The following is an 18,507-nucleotide window of genomic DNA, read 5'->3' on the forward strand; positions in this document are numbered from 1 at the left end:
CACTAACAGTATCTGTATTTGGTAATTCCTTAACCTCCATCACTAGGATTGTCAGTGTTTGGTAACTGCTCCTCCACCATCACTAACAGTATCTGTATTTGGTAATTCCTTAACCTCCATCACTAGCATTGTCAGTGTTTGGTAACTGCTCCTCCAACATCACTAATTGTATCTCTATTTGGTAATTCCTTAACCTCCATCACTACCAGTTTGTGTTCGGTAACTGCTCCTCCACCATCACTAACAGTATCTCTATTTGGTAATTCTTTAACCTCCATCACTAGCATTGTCAGTGTTTGGTAACTCCTGCTGTGACCTCACTAGCAATTTTTATGTTTGGTAAATCCTCCTCTGCCATCACTAGCAGTGTCTGTAACTTTTCCACCATTGTGTCAAACACTTGTTGTTTCTATATTAAAGTTATTTTATTCTGAATTTCCAGCTGAATTCTACCCTAACAAACTCACAACAACAGTTAACAAGGGTGAAAAGGCTCTGCTTGTGGTCCAGAGACAGAATGCAGTGAATGAGGATGTCATGTGGAAGTGTAACGGTGAGTGAAACAATCCTGTTCTTGTCATCTTCTCCTGCAAGAAGAGTGGCAATTGGATAGTGTGTGCTCTGTTGAGGGGTTTTGAAGATATTAAATGCAGCTTAACATAATGTGCACGATGAGAGGAATAAGCAGTAAGAGGGGGAAATAATTGTGAGAGCAGTAGCAGGTGTTGAGTATGAGTAATTTGAGACTTGACATGTGGTAAGTGTTGCATGCTTGGGTGGAACAGGTGATTTAGGATCAATGGTTCCCAAAGCTCTCCAACACTGGGGGGTTTTCCTCGCCTCATGTCTGGTCTGTTGTAGACCAATTGATAGAGATTGATTGCTATGATTAGTTAACAACTCAATTATCATTGTATCATGCGACTACCAGGATGGTAGAAGGCGAACTAGATCGACCTTGGTCTTTTTTCATCAAGCTATTCCTGTGTTCCTATGCACTTTGTGAATTATCCCTCTCGTTCTGTCTCATTGTTCCTATCTACATCTTTCTCTATGTCTGTCTTACTGAGCCCTAGACAGATCCTGTTGTATAAGGTGCTGTCTTGTTTTCTTAGGTACCTACTTCAGTACAATCCACGTTAATGAAATAGAGAATGGGACAGTTTCCTTGGAGATTGAAAATGCTACTCCTTCTCACACCTGTGTTTATAGCACATCAACGCTCAGTGGGAATTTTCTGAAAGGAGCTTTCTTCAGACTTATAGTCCGAGGTAAGGGCCAGTTTGAATTTGACAGAAGAATGAGATAGTTTCACGCTGAAAGAGATAAGACACAGTATTAAACTAATAGATGTAAGTGGCAGTTCACACATTCCCAAATATCAATTCCTTCAGTCAGTTATTTATTTCATAGTACAAGAAAAGTACAGAGAATATAATATAAAAAAATGTTGTATTTAAATGACACAGTTGCTACTTAAATATGATTTTTCAAAAGCTTAAATGTGCAAAAATATAGACTGGGACAGGAACAGTGTGAAGGGCATAGAGGGGAAGTAATTCCTGAAATGTGTTCAAGAGAAATTTCTGGAACTATGTGTTTCCAGCTCAACCAGGAAGGAAACAGTGCTGGATCCAGTTCTGGGAAATGAAGTGGGGCAGGTGGAACATGTTTCAGTGGGGGAGCATTTGGGGAAGAGTGATCATAATATCGTTAGGTTTAGAATAGTTATGGAAAAGAGACAAGGAAGAATCAAACGTGAAAATGCTTAACTAGAGGAGGGCAAATTTCAGTGAGATAAAAAGGGATCTTGCTCAGGTGGATTAGAATCAAAAATTGGTAGGAAAAACAGTAATTGAACAATGGAAGGCCTTCAAGGGCAATTAGGGATGGACAATAAATGCTGGCCTCGCCAGCGACGCCCACATCCCACAAACGAATAAAAAGAAAAGGTTCGGCTACAAAGTAGACACATCCAGTAAAGAACCAGGCTGAATACAGAAAGTACAGAGGAGATCTAAAAAAGGGAATATGAGGGGCAAAGAGAGAGTATGAGAATAGATTAGCTGCTAATATAAAAGGGAACCCAGAAGTTTTTCATAAACATCTAAATAGTAAAACGGTAGTCAAAGGAAGTGTGGGATTGATTAGGGACAAAAAAGGACATCTTGTGGAGGCAAAGGGCATGGCTGAGGCACTAAACGAATACTTTGCATCCATCTTCACTAGAGAAGAGGATGCTGCCATTGTAGCAGTAAAGGAGGAGGTAGCAGCGATATTGGATAGGATAAAAATAGATAAAGAGGAGGTAATTAAAAGATTGGCAGTACTCAAAGTAGAAAAGTCACCTGGTCCAGATGGGTTGCATCCTAGGTTATTGAGGGAAGTAAGGGTGGAAATTGCGGAGGCTCTGGCTACAATCTTCCAATCCTCTTTAGATATGGGGACGGTGCTGGAGGACTGGAGGATTGCAAATATTACACCCCTGTTCAAAAAAGGGAGAGGAATAAACCCGGCAATTACAGGCCAGTCAGCCTAATGTCAGTGGTGGGGAAACTTTTAGAGACAATAATCCAGGACAAAATAAATTGGCATTTGGAAAAGTATGGGCTAATAAATGAAAGTCAGCACAGATTTGTTAAAGGAAAATCGTGTTTGACTAACTTAATTGAGTTCTTTGATGAAGTAACGGAGAGGGTTGATGAGAGTAGTGCGGTTGATGTATAAATGGACTTTCAAAAAGCACCTGATAAAGTACCGCATAATAGACTTGTTGGCAAAATTAAAGCCCATGGGATTCAAGGGACAGTGGCAGTGTGGATACAAAATTGGCTAGGGGGCATAAAGCATAGAGTAGTGGTGAATGGTTGTTTTTAAGACTGGAGGGGACCATTGCTCTTTTTGGTATATATTAATGATCTGGACTTGGGTATAGAGGGTATAATTTCAAAGTTTGCAGATGAAACTTGGAAATGTAGTAAACAACGTGGAGGATAGTATCAGACTTCAGGAGGACATAGACAGACTGGTGAAATGGGCAGACACTTGGCAGATGAAATTTAATGCAGAGAATTGTGAAGTGAAGCATTTTGGTAGGAAGAATGAGGAAAGGCAATATGAACTAAATGAACTAAATGGTACAATTTTTAAAGGGGGTACAGGAACCGAGAGACCTGGGGGTGTATGTACACAAATCTTTGAAGGTGGCAGGACAAGTTGAGAAAGCTGTTAAAAAAGCATATGGGATCCTGGGCTTTATAAATAGAGGCATAGAGTACAAAAGTAAGGAAGTTATGCTAAACCTTTATAAAACACTGGTTAGGCCTGAGCTGGAGTATTGTGTTCAATTCTGGGCACCACAATTTAGGAAGGATGTCAAGGCCTTAGAGAGGGTGCAGAAGAGATTTATAGAATTGTGCCAGGGCTGAGGAAGTGCAGTTATGAGGAAAGACTGGAGAAACTGGGGTTGTTCTCCTTAGAACAGAGAAGGTTAAGGGGAGATTTGATAGAGGTGTTCAAAATCATGAACGGTTTTAACAGAGTAAACAAGGAGAAACTGTCTCCAGTGGCAGAAGTGTCAGTAACCAGAGGATGCAGATTTAAGGTGATCGGCAAAAGAGCCAGAGGCGACATGAGGAAACATTTTTTACTCAGTGAGTTGTAATGATCTGGAATGCACTGACTGAAAGGACGGTGGAAGCAGATTCAATAGTAACTTTCAAAAGGGAATGAGATAAATACTTGAAGGGAAAAAATTTACAGGATGATGGGGAAACAGCAGGAGAATGGGAATAATTGGAAAGCTCTTTCAAAGAGCCGGCACAGATACGATGGGCCAAATAGCCTCCTCCTGTGCTGTACCTACTATGATACTATGAAAAGTATATGTACTGTACTCTAACAATGACACGGTATTACATTCCTTTAAAGTCTAAGGATTAAAAATGACAAAATTCCACAAAGTAAGAAGAAATCAACATGTTGCCAGATCTTTGAAACAATCACAAGGGGCTCAATTTTAAAATCAAATTGCGGGTGCGTTGGGGGTGGGGGGGCTGCGAAAATGGCAAAAATCCCGAGCAGGTTCGGAAGTCGGCTCCAACCCGCCAACTATCGGGTTCCCCGCAGACACGCCTGTGTGTGCGCGTGCTTCACGAATCCGGAAGTCCCATCAGCTTTAATTGCCAGTGGGATGATAGTTAAAGAACCAAATGTACCGAGGTACTTAAGGTACTTTATTTCTGACGTAGTAGATAGTTGAAACGATTTTAAATTTACCTGGGCGGCTTTCCCACGGCTTCCATTTCACACCTGGTGAAACCAAGCACAAAGGGCCAGATCAGGCAAAAATAAACGAAATAAATTAAATAAAAAACTATTGCCCAAAGTTATAAAACAAAATAAACCTGCCTTTCCACCCTGCTCCGATGTCCGATGTTTCCCTCTCTGATGTCATTCTCAGCCCCCAATGTCTCTCTCCGATGTCCCTCTCCTCCCCGCCCCCGATGTCCCTCTCCGATCTCTCCCTGACCCCCCCCCCCCCCCCACGATGTCTCTCTCCAATCTCCCCCCTTCCTCCCCAGGTGTCCCTTTCCGATCTCCCCCTCTCCCCCCCACCGATGTGCCTCCCCAATCTTCCCCTCTCCCCCCGGTCTCCCCCTCTCCCCCCCACCGATGTGCCTCCCCAATCTCCCCCTCTCCCCCCCCCCGATCTTCCCCTCTCCACCCCCCAATCTTCAGCGCCCTCCACTCTCTGTTCCAGCGCCAACCGGGCTGGCTGACGGGCGTGAAACCTGGAAACAACTTTAATCACCATCAATTACATCGCGATCGCGTCGGAACAGGTAAGATTTTTTTATTAGGGTTTGCCACGCGCACCTTCACCTCTCCCCCCCCACCCCCACCCCTCCCCCGCCGCCAAACCACCACCATTTCAAAATTGAGCCTATTGTCTCACAGCAAAAGATAAAGTAACAACTGAATCTTATCTCTTCACAATTCTATACAGTTTCACCAGCAGAGGCTGCTAGAGTCTGCAGTAACACCTACTACATGAACCAGGACTGAACCAAGAGTCGGTCTGCAGCTACAATACCCAATTGCACTCATTTCTGCAGATGAGATATTCCCTGCACATGCCAATATGAATTTCCCAATTTGCAAACAACTGTGCTAACAATTTTCAGATTATTTTGCTGCACTGAATCACTTGCCTTAATTACAATGCAGATAAACACTCATGAATTGTAATAATTTCTCATCTGAGTGAAAGAAGGCGTAAAACCCAGAGATTCATTATAGGTAAACACTTCCTAGAACATTAGTGTAGACCTTAAGAACATAAGAAAATAAGAACATAAGAAATAGAAGCAGCAGTAGGCCATACGGCCCCTCGAGCCTGCTCCACCATTCAATCAGATCATGGCTGATCTTCAATTTCAACTCCACTTTCCTGCCCAATCCCCATATCCTTTGATTCCCCTGGAGTCCAATAATCTATCTATCTATCTACCTCAGCCTTGAATATACTCAATGACTCAGCAACCACAGCCCTCTGGGGTAGAGAATTCCAAAGATTCACAACCCTCTGAGTGAAGAAATGCCTCCTCATCTCAGTCTTAAATGGCTGACGCCTTATCCTGCAACTATGCCCTCTAGTTGTAGGCTCTCCAGCCAGGGGAAACAACCTCTCAGCCTCTACCTTATCAAGCCCCCTCAGAACTTTATATGTTTCAATGAGATCCCCTCTCATTCTTCTGAACTCTAGAGAGTCTAGGCCCATTCTACTCAACCTCGTCTCATAGGACAACCCCCTCATCCCAGGAATTAATCTAGTAAACCTTCGATGTATTACCTCCAACGCAAGTATATCCTTCCTTAGATAAGGAGACCAAAACTGTACACAGTACTCCAGGTGAGGTCTCACCAAAGCCCTGTACAATTGTAGTAAGGCTTCCTTCCTATTCAAGACTTCCTTACTCCAACCCCCTTGCAATAAAGGCCAACATGCCATTTGCCTTTCTAATTGCTTGCTGTACCTCCATGCTAACTTCGTGTGTTTCATGTACCAGGAAACCCAAGTCTCTCTGAACACCAACATTTAATAGTTTTGCACCATTTAAAAAATATTCTGTTTTTCTATTCTTCCTACCAAAGTGAATAACATCACATTTCCCCACATTATACTCCATCTGCCACCTTCTTGCCCACTCACTTAACCTGTCCATATCCCTTTGCAGACTCTTTATGTCCTCCTCACAGTTTACTTTCCCACCTAGCTTTGTATCCTCAGCAAACTTCGATACATTACACTCGGTCCCTTCATTCAAGTCATTGATATAGATTGCAAATAGCTGAGGCCCAAGCACCGATCCTTGCAGTACCCCACTAGTTACAGCCTGCCAACCTGAAAATAACCTGTTTATCCCTACTCTCTGTTTTTTGTCCGTGAACCAATCGTCTAGCCATGCTAATATGTTACCCCCAACCCCATGACTCCTTATCTTGTGTAACAACCTTTTATGTGGCACCTTATCGAATGCCTTTTGAAAATCCAAATATACTACACCCACTGGTTCCCCTTTATCTACCCTGCTAGTTACAGCCTCAAAAAACTCTAATAAATTTGTCAAACAAATTAAATCAATTACAAAATGTTCTGTGTAAATTTCAGATCTGAATATCAATTGATGTGTGTCTTCAAAGTTTTATTTTTCATTTGTGTGAGTTTGTGCTCCAGTTCTTAGTGTTAAATATTCACTCCCAGTCTGTTTTGAAGGCTGCAGTGTTTTCTACATATACACAAGGTATATATGAAGGGAATTCTCTGCATGAAAATGTATTGTTTTGTGAATTGTACTGTCTGATCTATAAGTACAATAACAGGCAAACAAAGGGAAACATGTTGCAGCCACATGTTAAAGGTTGAAGAAGAGACTTGTTTATTGAGTGAAGTGGAATTCTGAAAATGTCACCAGGATAAATATCTGGGAAAATGTTGCATGAGCATTAGTTGTGTTTGTCTCAGTAGTTACTGGATACTGATTTGATACTGTACTAATACCATCATGCTATGTTACAGCTTGTCCTGATAAGAAATGGGGTACAGCGTGCGATAGAGACTGCCCTGATTGTCTGAATGGGGGAATCTGTCATGAAGGAACCGGGGAATGTATCTGTGGACCAGGCTTCACTGGAGAAAATTGTGAGATTGGTGAGGAAACAAAATTATTAATATTGACAGAACGTGATTTTGTCAATCAGTCATCCATGTGAAATTGACATATCAGCATTCATATTTTAATGTGTATACCTTTCTCCATATTAAATCTATATATACTGATATAACTGACCTAATTAGTTGTAATGTTTAGTACTGAAATTCACCTACTATGAACCACTGAGCTACAGCCACCTACAGCCGTGTTGTCCAATAAAAATCATTGACTAGCCATAGGTGTGGCTACGGCGTGTGTCACCACATGCACTAATTTCAGTAGAAAACACCCTACACACAAAACAGGTAAATGTACTTCACGTGTATATTTACAAATATCTACCACCATTCGATAACTAAGGAAGTAAAGTACTCCCAACGATCAAAAAACACCCATGCACCCTGCTTTTCATCTTACCATTTTACCAACAAATGTACAAAAAGATTAAAGTAAGTGCAAATCCCATGCGGATAAGTATTGAGATCACCTGCCTGACAGTGTCTATTACTTATATGTTATTTACTAATCAGAAATGCAATTTGACACATCTGGATTCCCAATTTGCCACATATGGCTAGTTGCTAATATATTGGACAACATTGAACTAAAGTACAAAAACTACAGCCCTGGGACTAATATACTATGCGTTACTGCATTATAGCCAACCTATTTGCTGGAGACACTGACGCTACAAACAGATAGGTAAGAGTGGAACCAAGTAAGGGTCGTCCCACTGTGCTGGACAGTGGAGGAGAGGCATTGGAGGAGGATGGTGTGCTTGGCTGTGTCAAAGGTTGCAGAGAGGCCAAGGAGGAAGAGGAGGACTAGTGCACCACAGTCATTGTCACAGAGGATGCCATCCGTAACCTGTTAAGGCTGTTTCGGTGCTGTGGCAGGGGCAGAAACCTGATTGTAGAGATTCAAACGTTGAGTTGTGGGATAGATGGACACATGCACAGATTTTGGAGAGGAAAATGAGGTTGGAGATGAGGTGGTAGTTTGCGAGGGCAGAAGGGTCAAGGGTGGATTTTCTGAGGAGGAGGCGATGGTGGCGATTTTGAAAGGGAGTGGGACAATACCTGAAGATAGGGAACCATTTACAACGTCAGCTCACATGGGGGCCAGGAGGGGAAGTTAGGTGGTCAGCAGTTTAATGGCAATGAGGTCAAGGGACTAGGAGATGAGTCTCATGAACAAGATGAGCTTGGAGAGGGCATGAGGGGAAATGAGAGAGAACTTAGAGAAAAACTCAGGGGGAGCCTGGGGCTCGGCTGGACATTCGGCTAGGTGGGAAAGTGAAATGGGGGGAACTGCAGAGTCAGCTGAACAGATGATCTCAATTTTAATAACAAACAAGTCCATGAGCTCCTCGCATTTGTTGTTGAAGGTGAGGGTGGAGTGGGCAGGTGAGAGCGGTTGGTAATGGAGAAAAGAAGTCGAGGGTTACCTTTGATCTTCAGGATGGAATAGTGAGCAGTTTTGACAGAGGAGAGTGAAGCCAAGTAGTCCTTGATAATGGCCAGATATGCTCAAATCTGCACCGCTAGAGCTTGAGGGAGTGAATATGGGGTCCAAAGCAGGGGGAATGACTAGGATGGGAGAGTATAAAGGCTTTGCTGGGGCTAAGGGCCTCAAAGGTAGAGGTGAAGGAGTGATTGAGCGAATCAACATCTGCAGAAGTATTGTGGTGAATGAGAACCAAAGGCTAGGTAGTTGGGAGTTTGAAAGTACAGTCGTAACCTAACCTACTGCACACTACAGCACTATAACCCAACCTATTGTACACTTCAGCACTATAACCCAACCTATTGTACACTTCAGCACTATAACCCAACCTATTGTACACCACAGCACTATAACCCAACCTATTGTATACTACAGCACTACAGGCCAACGTATTGGACACTAGAGCTCTAGTGCCAAACCAGTATAATTGTTAAGTGCTCTTAAAAAAAATCAGTTCTCATGTATTTGATTAATAATGACTGTAAAGGTTTCATAATCTTAACAGATTATCATTTTACCTTAAGTCTGTGAAAAGGGAAAATTTGGTCGCAATTGCCAAGAAGAGTGCAAATCTCGGAGGAGCTGCAGTGGGTACAGGTTCTGTCTGCCAGATCCCTACGGGTGTTCATGTGCCGCAGGTTGGCGAGGGATGAAATGCAGTGAAGGTATGTAAATGGAACAACGTTCACTTTATAGAGGTACCTTGAAGCCTTGATATGTGCTGGATAAAACTAAAGAGTATAATGAAATGTGATGCTCATGACCAAGGAATGTGGAAAGGTGAAGTTCTGGGATTGGGTAATTGCATCATAAGAATGCTATCAGACAACAAATTCTGAGTTCAGGCACAGCTATTACACTTGGCACTAATCTTGCTTTGCCCCTAGAATACTAGATTTTCCTGCACTGCACCCCCCAGCCCGCTCCACTGAAAGTACTTGACAGGAGCAGGGCACCTGGTCAGCAGAGGTCTGGGGGCAGGCCACAGCGCCATGTTCTGTGGGCACTCCTGCCCTGGGGTTCCCAGCAAGCCAACAAACAGGGAAAAGAGGCAGCAGGCCTGGAATGTCTCATCTTGTCTCATTAGTCTGCCCTCCAACTGGCCCATGCCTACTGCAGGTGCAGGCCAAGCTCCGTCCCCCTGGTGATCCAGCTCTTTGTCCCTTTTTCCTGACCTTCAAGCCAGAGGAACTGGGTGTTTCTCAGGGGCAAAGGTCAGGAAAGTTTGCCCTCAAAACTCCCTGCATTGGCTTTGATGTTGGAAGACCCAGTGCTGAATCTCTAATCTATTATACAGCAGAAATCTACTACTACAAATGGTAATATCCACCATCTATGATGACACAGCAAGTTTGATTGTCCAAATCCTCTAGAAAGGAACCACGCCTGAAGAGAAAGGGTTAGTGAAAGCTGAGAATTCATTCAATATAGTCCTCGATATGAATAATGGGGACACATTCAATCAGGAACATTGCAGTCAGCTGCCCAACATCCTAAGCCAAGCCAAGTCTCATTGACAAGACCAGAAAACAACTGGCTGGCACCTTCAGTGTTTAAACTCACCAGTACCGTGTTGTGAGGCTATAACTCATTTTCACTCTAGCCTCAACTTACTCAGCTTCACTAAGTTTCCCAGGTCCAGACTATTAATGGTCCTCCTAAACCACGGTGAGGGGGTGGGGAGTTAGTCTGGTCATTAAGTGTAGCAATTTCATAACTGCATTAAAAAAGAATATATTAACTACACCTCTACACAAAGCATCCATAGCAATTTTTCCTTGAACATGAGTACAAATGTCCTTTGGCCCATCGGAATGGACAATCTCCACGAAGTACCTAGTTCTCTCAGGAAGGTGTTTCTATTTCAATTGCCCCAGATTCTTCTGTAGTTTTCCTCTTTGCAACAAAATGCAGGAGGGAGCTGTCTTCCTCTGCCACCACCCTTAAAAAATTCAAGCATAACAGAAAAGATTTGCATTTATATAATGCCTTTCACGTCTTCAAGACGTCCCAAAGCACTTGCGGTCGATGAATTACTTTTAAAGTCCAGTCACTGTTGTTTTATAGGCAAACAACAGTGACTACAAGAAAGAAATGAATCAAGCCAGCCCCTTCCATGGGCCTCTTATAAGATTCATCAGAGAAAGTTCCATATACGTACTCTCTGAGCCCTAAGCAAAACTCCAAGATATTTATCCATCCCCACATCTATATCATTCAACACTAATCACTGTTTTTCACAAATAAAAACCACCCCCTCCCATCATTTCCATCATCAAGTTTCATGGAGCACAACACCAGTTAGCTACCAATGACAGCTGGTTGTTGTACATTCAACTATCCAGTCTGCTCACCAGCATCTTACATAACTAAACAGTGTAAGGGGATATGGGGCCATCCAGTTACTCTGCAGCTATATATACATATTTTTATTGGAATGCTAAGCTTATGTTTCAAGTTTTATTTCTAACTTGGTGAATGCTTCTAAAATGTTCATTGTGATCGTCCTCTGAATCTCCCATGCCCTGCTGAGCAAAATACCATCAGTTTAGCTAGCTCCTCCAGACATCTCGCTGTTTCACTCAGCTAGCGAAAGGACAACTATTCAGGGATTCAGAGGCTGAATATCATATCATTAGTGGGTGTTGTTATATTGTTTACTGCGCTCAGCCTCTGAGTGCCCGTGTGCTACCAATCAAAAAGCCACCAGTTTAGCGAGTTGCCACTTAGTACCTTGCTGTCTCACCCTGCTGGCCGGTTAAGTAACAGCTATTTGGGGGTTCAAAGGCTGAACATTTTAAACCACTTTTAAACAGACGTTGCCGGAAAATGCACCTGTCTGTTTTCTGGTAAATTTATTTGAGCACTAGCTGGAGCCGCCCATTCCTGAAATTGTCACAAATAAATTCACAATTATAGGTTCAAATTCATAAAGAAATTGTAAAAATACAATAGGATTCCCACCTGTTTCACCTTGTTCTAGCAGCTGCATGTCATCCTATAATACAGTACTGTGAATTATCTACTGTGTGTTCTCTTCTGTTTGTAATAAACAACTAGAAGTGTGTTCTCGTCTGTGTAATAAACTACTAGCAGTGTGTTCTCGTCTGTGTGTAATAAACTACTAGAAGTGTGTTCTCGTCTGTGTGTAATAAACTACTAGCAGTGTGTTCTCGTCTGTGTGTAATAAACTACCAGCAGTGTGTTCTCGTCTGTGTGTAATAAACTACTAGAAGTGTGTTCTCGTCTGTGTGTAATAAACTACCAGCAGTGTGTTCTCGTCTGTGTGTAATAAACTACTACAAGTGTGTTCTCTTCTGTGTGTAATAAACTACTAGCAGTGTGTTCTCGTCTGTGTGTAATAAACTACTAGCAGTGTGTTCTCATCTGTGTGTAATAAACTACTAGCAGTGTGTTCTCGTCTGTGTGTAATAAACTACTAGCAGTGTGTTCTCGTCTGTGTGTAATAAACTACTAGCAGTGTGTTCTCGTCTGTGTGTAATAAACTACTAGCAGTGTGTTCTCGTCTGTGTGTAATAAACTACCAGAAGTGTGTTCTCTTCTGTGTGTAATAAACTACTAGAAGTGTGTTCTCGTCTGTGTGTAATAAACTACTAGAAGTGTGTTCTCGTCTGTGTGTAATAAACTACTAGAAGTGTGTTCTCGTCTGTGTGTAATAAACTACTAGAAGTGTGTTCTCGTCTGTGTGTAATAAACTACTAGCAGTGTGTTCTCGTCTGTGTGTAATAAACTACTAGAAGTGTGTTCTCGTCTGTATGTAATAAACTACTAGAAGTGTGTTCTCGTCTGTGTGTAATAAACTACTAGAAGTGTGTTCTCGTCTGTGTGTAATAAACTACTAGAAGTGTGTTCTCGTCTGTGTGTAATAAACTACTAGCAGTGTGTTCTCGTCTGTGTGTAATAAACTACCAGCAGTGTGTTCTCGTCTGTGTGTAATAAACTACTAGAAGTGTGTTCTCGTCTGTGTGTAATAAACTACCAGCAGTGTGTTCTCGTCTGTGTGTAATAAACTACTAGAAGTGTGTTCTCTTCTGTGTGTAATAAACTACTAGCAGTGTGTTCTCGTCTGTGTGTAATAAACTACTAGCAGTGTGTTCTCATCTGTGTGTAATAAACTACTAGCAGTGTGTTCTCGTCTGTGTGTAATAAACTACTAGCAGTGTGTTCTCGTCTGTGTGTAATAAACTACTAGCAGTGTGTTCTCGTCTGTGTGTAATAAACTACTAGCAGTGTGTTCTCGTCTGTGTGTAATAAACTACCAGAAGTGTGTTCTCTTCTGTGTGTAATAAACTACTAGAAGTGTGTTCTCGTCTGTGTGTAATAAACTACTAGAAGTGTGTTCTCGTCTGTGTGTAATAAACTACTAGAAGTGTGTTCTCGTCTGTGTGTAATAAACTACTAGAAGTGTGTTCTCGTCTGTGTGTAATAAACTACTAGCAGTGTGTTCTCGTCTGTGTGTAATAAACTACTAGAAGTGTGTTCTCGTCTGTGTGTAATAAACTACTAGAAGTGTGTTCTCGTCTGTGTGTAATAAACTACTAGAAGTGTGTTCTCGTCTGTGTGTAATAAACTACTAGAAGTGTGTTCTCGTCTGTGTGTAATAAACTACTAGCAGTGTGTTCTCGTCTGTGTGTAATAAACTACTAGCAGTGTGTACTCTTCTGTGTGTAATAAACTACTAGCAGTGTGTTCTCATCTGTGTGTAATAAACTACTAGCAGTGTGTTCTCGTCTGTGTGTAATAAACTACTAGCAGTGTGTTCTCGTCTGTGTGTAATAAACTACTAGAAGTGTGTTCTCGTCTGTGTGTAATAAACTACTAGCAGTGTGTTCTCGTCTGTTTGTAATAAACTACCAGCAGTGTGTTCTCGTCTGTGTGTAATAAACTACTAGAAGTGTGTTCTCGTCTGTGTGTAATAAACTACCAGCAGTGTGTTCTCGTCTGTGTGTAATAAACTACTACAAGTGTGTTCTCTTCTGTGTGTAATAAACTACTAGCAGTGTGTTCTCGTCTGTGTGTAATAAACTACTAGCAGTGTGTTCTCATCTGTGTGTAATAAACTACTAGCAGTGTGTTCTCGTCTGTGTGTAATAAACTACTAGCAGTGTGTTCTCGTCTGTGTGTAATAAACTACTAGCAGTGTGTTCTCGTCTGTGTGTAATAAACTACTAGCAGTGTGTTCTCGTCTGTGTGTAATAAACTACCAGAAGTGTGTTCTCTTCTGTGTGTAATAAACTACTAGAAGTGTGTTCTCGTCTGTGTGTAATAAACTACTAGAAGTGTGTTCTCGTCTGTGTGTAATAAACTACTAGAAGTGTGTTCTCGTCTGTGTGTAATAAACTACTAGAAGTGTGTTCTCGTCTGTGTGTAATAAACTACTAGCAGTGTGTTCTCGTCTGTGTGTAATAAACTACTAGAAGTGTGTTCTCGTCTGTGTGTAATAAACTACTAGAAGTGTGTTCTCGTCTGTGTGTAATAAACTACTAGAAGTGTGTTCTCGTCTGTGTGTAATAAACTACTAGAAGTGTGTTCTCGTCTGTGTGTAATAAACTACTAGCAGTGTGTTCTCGTCTGTGTGTAATAAACTACTAGAAGTGTGTTCTCGTCTGTGTGTAATAAACTACCAGCAGTGTGTTCTCGTCTGTGTGTAATAAACTACTAGAAGTGTGTTCTCTTCTGTGTGTAATAAACTACTCGCAGTGTGTTCTCGTCTGTGTGTAATAAACTACTAGCAGTGTGTTCTCATCTGTGTGTAATAAACTACTAGCAGTGTGTTCTCGTCTGTGTGTAATAAACTACTAGCAGTGTGTTCTCGTCTGTGTGTAATAAACTACTAGCAGTGTGTTCTCGTCTGTGTGTAATAAACTACTAGCAGTGTGTTCTCGTCTGTGTGTAATAAACTACCAGAAGTGTGTTCTCTTCTGTGTGTAATAAACTACTAGAAGTGTGTTCTCGTCTGTGTGTAATAAACTACTAGAAGTGTGTTCTCGTCTGTGTGTAATAAACTACTAGAAGTGTGTTCTCGTCTGTGTGTAATAAACTACTAGAAGTGTGTTCTCGTCTGTGTGTAATAAACTACTAGCAGTGTGTTCTCGTCTGTGTGTAATAAACTACTAGAAGTGTGTTCTCGTCTGTGTGTAATAAACTACTAGAAGTGTGTTCTCGTCTGTGTGTAATAAACTACTAGAAGTGTGTTCTCGTCTGTGTGTAATAAACTACTAGAAGTGTGTTCTCGTCTGTGTGTAATAAACTACTAGCAGTGTGTTCTCGTCTGTGTGTAATAAACTACTAGCAGTGTGTACTCTTCTGTGTGTAATAAACTACTAGCAGTGTGTTCTCATCTGTGTGTAATAAACTACTAGCAGTGTGTTCTCGTCTGTGTGTAATAAACTACTAGCAGTGTGTTCTCGTCTGTGTGTAATAAACTACTAGCAGTGTGTTCTCGTCTGTGTGTAATAAACTACTAGCAGTGTGTTCTCGTCTGTGTGTAATAAACTACTCGAAGTGTGTTCTCGTCTGTGTGTAATAAACTACTAGCAGTGTGTTCTCGTCTGTGTGTAATAAACTACTAGCAGTGTGTTCTCGTCTGTGTGTAATAAACTACTAGAAGTGTGTTCTCGTCTGTGTGTAATAAACTACTAGCAGTGTGTTCTCTTTTGTGTGTAATAAACTACTAGCTGAATTTTATCCTTTATGTAATATACTCATAACTGTATGTTGTCCTATATGTAATACACCACTAGCTGCATATTATTTTATCTATTCTGACCCAGAGATTATGATTTAAGTCACCTAATTATTTTCTTGTTTGGTGTAGATAGCTACCTGATTATATTATGTTCACAGATTGTAGCCCTGACACCTATGGACCAGAATGTAGGCTGAAGTGTCAATGTCAAAATGGAGCATCATGTGATCGATTCTATGGCTGCAAGTGCCCAGTGGGATGGCGTGGCCAATACTGTGAGAAATCAGGTACCAGACAGCATGATTGTACGTGTGCATGTGTGTGTGTGTGTGTGTGTGTGTGTTTATTTTCCTAGGATGAATGGTAGTTTGTTCCAAAATAAATAGCACCACTCCACAGGAAAAGTGATCCACCCATGGCTAACTAAAGAAGTTAAGGATAGTATTAGATTAAAAGAAGAGGCCTATAAGGCTAGTAAGCCTGAGGATTGGCAGAGTTTTAGAAACCAGCAAAGGACGACCAAAAAATTGGCCAAAAGTGAGAAAATAGAATATGAAAGTAAACCAACAAGAAATATAAAAACAGATTGTAAGAGCTTCTACAAGAATGTAAAAAGGAAGAGAGTAGTAAAAGTAAACCTTGGTCCCTTACAGGCTGAGACAGGAGAAATTATAATGGGGAATCAGGAAATGGCAGATGCATTAAACAAATATTTTGTATCTGTCTTTACAGTTGAAGACACAAAAAGCATACCAAAAATAGTGGGGAACCAAGGGGTAAATGAGAGTGAGGAACTTAAAACAATTAATATCACTAGAGAAAAAGTACTGGACAAACTAATGGGACAAAAAGCCGACAACTCCCCTGGACCTGATGGCCTACATCCTAGGGTTCTAAAAGAGGTGGCTGCAGAGATAGTGGATGCATTGGTTATGATCTTCCAAAATTCTCTAGATTCTGGAACGGTCCCAGTGGATTGGAAGGTAGCAAATGTTACCCCACTATTCAGGAAGGGAGGGAGAGAGAAAACAGGGAACTACAGGCCAGTTAGCCTGACATTGGTCGTCGGGAAAATGCTGGAATCCATTATTAAGGAAATGGTAACAGGACACTTAGAAAATCATAATATGATTAGACAGAGTCAGCATGGTTTTAAAAACGGGAAATTCTGCTTGACAAATTTATTAGAGTTTTTTGAGGATGTAACTAGCAGGATAGATAAAGGGGAACCAGTGGATGTAATATATTTGGAGTTTCAAAAGGCATTTGATAAGGTGCCGCACAAAAGGTTGTTACACAAGGTAAGGGCTCATGGGGTTGGGGAGCGTAATATATTAACATAGATAGAGCATTAGTTAAAGGACAGAAAACAGAGAGTAGGGATAAATGGGTCATTCTCAGGTTGGCAGGCTGTAACTAGTGGGGTGCCGCAAGGATCGGTGCTTGGGCCTCAGCTATTTACAATCTATATTAATGACTTAGATGAAGGGGCCAAGTGTAATGTATCCCACTTTGCTGACTATACAAAGCTAGGTGGGAAAGTAAGCTGTGAGGAGGACACAAAGGGCTCAATTTTAAAATCAAATTGCGGGTCCATTGCGGGTGGAGGGACTGTGAAAATGGCGTAAATCCCAAGCAAGTTCCGAAGCTGGCTCCAACCCTCCGACTCTCCACAATTAAAGCCGGTGGAATGATAGTTAAAGAACCAAATGTACCTCATTGAGATACTTAAGCTACTTTATTTCTGACGTAGTAGATAGTCGAAACGATTTAAAACTTACCTGGGCGGCTTTCCCACGGCTTCCGACTCACGCCTGGTGAAACCAGGCACAAAGGGCCAGATCAGGCAAAAATAAACAAAATAAATTAAATACAAAACCATTGCACAAAGTTAAAAAACTAAATAAACCTATCTTTCCACCCTGCTCCAATGTCCGAGTCTCCCTCTCCGATGTCTCCCTCAGCCCCCCATGTCTCCCTCTCCGATGTCCCTCTCCCCCCTCAATGTCCCTCTCCGATCTTCCACTCTGCACCCCCCACGATCTTCCACTTCTGATTGAGATTGTTTCCAATGGCTGAAGAGTCTAAAACTAGGGGGCATAGTCACAGGATAAGGGGTTGGTCATTCAAGACTGAGATGAGGAGGATTTTCTTCACACAGTGGGTTTGAATCTTTGGAATTCTCTACCCCAGAGGCTGTGGATGCTGAGTCAATGAATATATTCAAGGCTGAGATGGATAGATTTTTGGACTCTAGGGGAATCAAGGGATATGGGGATCTGACGGGAAAGTGGAGTTGAGGTTGAAGTCAGCCATGGTCTGATTGAATGGCAGAATAGGCTGGAGGGGCCGTATGGCCTACTCCTGCTCCTATTTCTAATGTTCTTATGTTTTTGTGTTCTTTTAAAAAAGGGGTTTTCTTTCACTCTAATCTTGGATTATCAACAAAAGTGCAATGTGACATCCAGCTCTTCATGTTTTACCCCTCAGTACTCACCACACTATGATTTGCTCCAGTTTTACTTATGACCTGCTTACTGTGTTCTGCTTAACAATTCTTACCACAGCACAGCCTATAGCAGCAATGCTTACACCCTGCTTTCTGTGCTTCACCCATCATATGTTACAACAGTGCCTTCAGCCGTCAATGTAATAAAGCAGTAAGGTTTATCGTTCATTTTCCATTTTATATAAAGTGGAGGAAACCATTTCTTTCAGAGAAGAATCATACTTATCCTTTGAAATTCAGAAAGTTACCATAGTAACCACATATAATGCTCTCAAGCCATGCTTTAAATATTGTGAGGTTTCTGGGACATGCATGAAAGTTAGTAATCCACTGTAATTATTTACTGTAATCAGTAACCCACAGGCTATGTCTGCCCATGCCAATAACCCATGGTAATCAATAATCTATAGACTGTACTGGAGCACGTATAGTAATGAATAACTCACAGACTAGACCAAACCATGTGCAATAATCAGTAGCTGTCATACTAAGCTGCACAATGCAGTGAGCCTGCACAGACCTGGGACATGAGTTTAGAAATCATAATGAGCTGAAAGCCTTATCCT

General features: G+C 41.6%; 1 protein-coding gene across 2 annotated transcripts in view; it reads left to right on the forward strand.

Annotated features, from left to right (window-relative positions):
* Nucleotides 1-18,507, forward strand: part of tie1 (tyrosine kinase with immunoglobulin-like and EGF-like domains 1) — a 102,671-nt gene that overhangs the window by 22,025 nt on the left and 62,139 nt on the right. For both annotated transcript variants that reach the window (XM_067990005.1, XM_067990006.1), the window contains exons 3-7: nucleotides 443-553; nucleotides 1,116-1,271; nucleotides 7,082-7,213; nucleotides 9,248-9,388; nucleotides 15,591-15,719. In XM_067990005.1, coding sequence (XP_067846106.1) covers nucleotides 443-553; nucleotides 1,116-1,271; nucleotides 7,082-7,213; nucleotides 9,248-9,388; nucleotides 15,591-15,719 — 669 coding nt within the window. The remainder of the gene's footprint in view (nucleotides 1-442; nucleotides 554-1,115; nucleotides 1,272-7,081; nucleotides 7,214-9,247; nucleotides 9,389-15,590; nucleotides 15,720-18,507) is intronic.

The sequence above is a fragment of the Heptranchias perlo genome, chromosome 9 (assembly GCF_035084215.1).
Source record: "Heptranchias perlo isolate sHepPer1 chromosome 9, sHepPer1.hap1, whole genome shotgun sequence".
In the NCBI taxonomy this organism is placed as follows: domain Eukaryota; kingdom Metazoa; phylum Chordata; class Chondrichthyes; order Hexanchiformes; family Hexanchidae; genus Heptranchias; species Heptranchias perlo.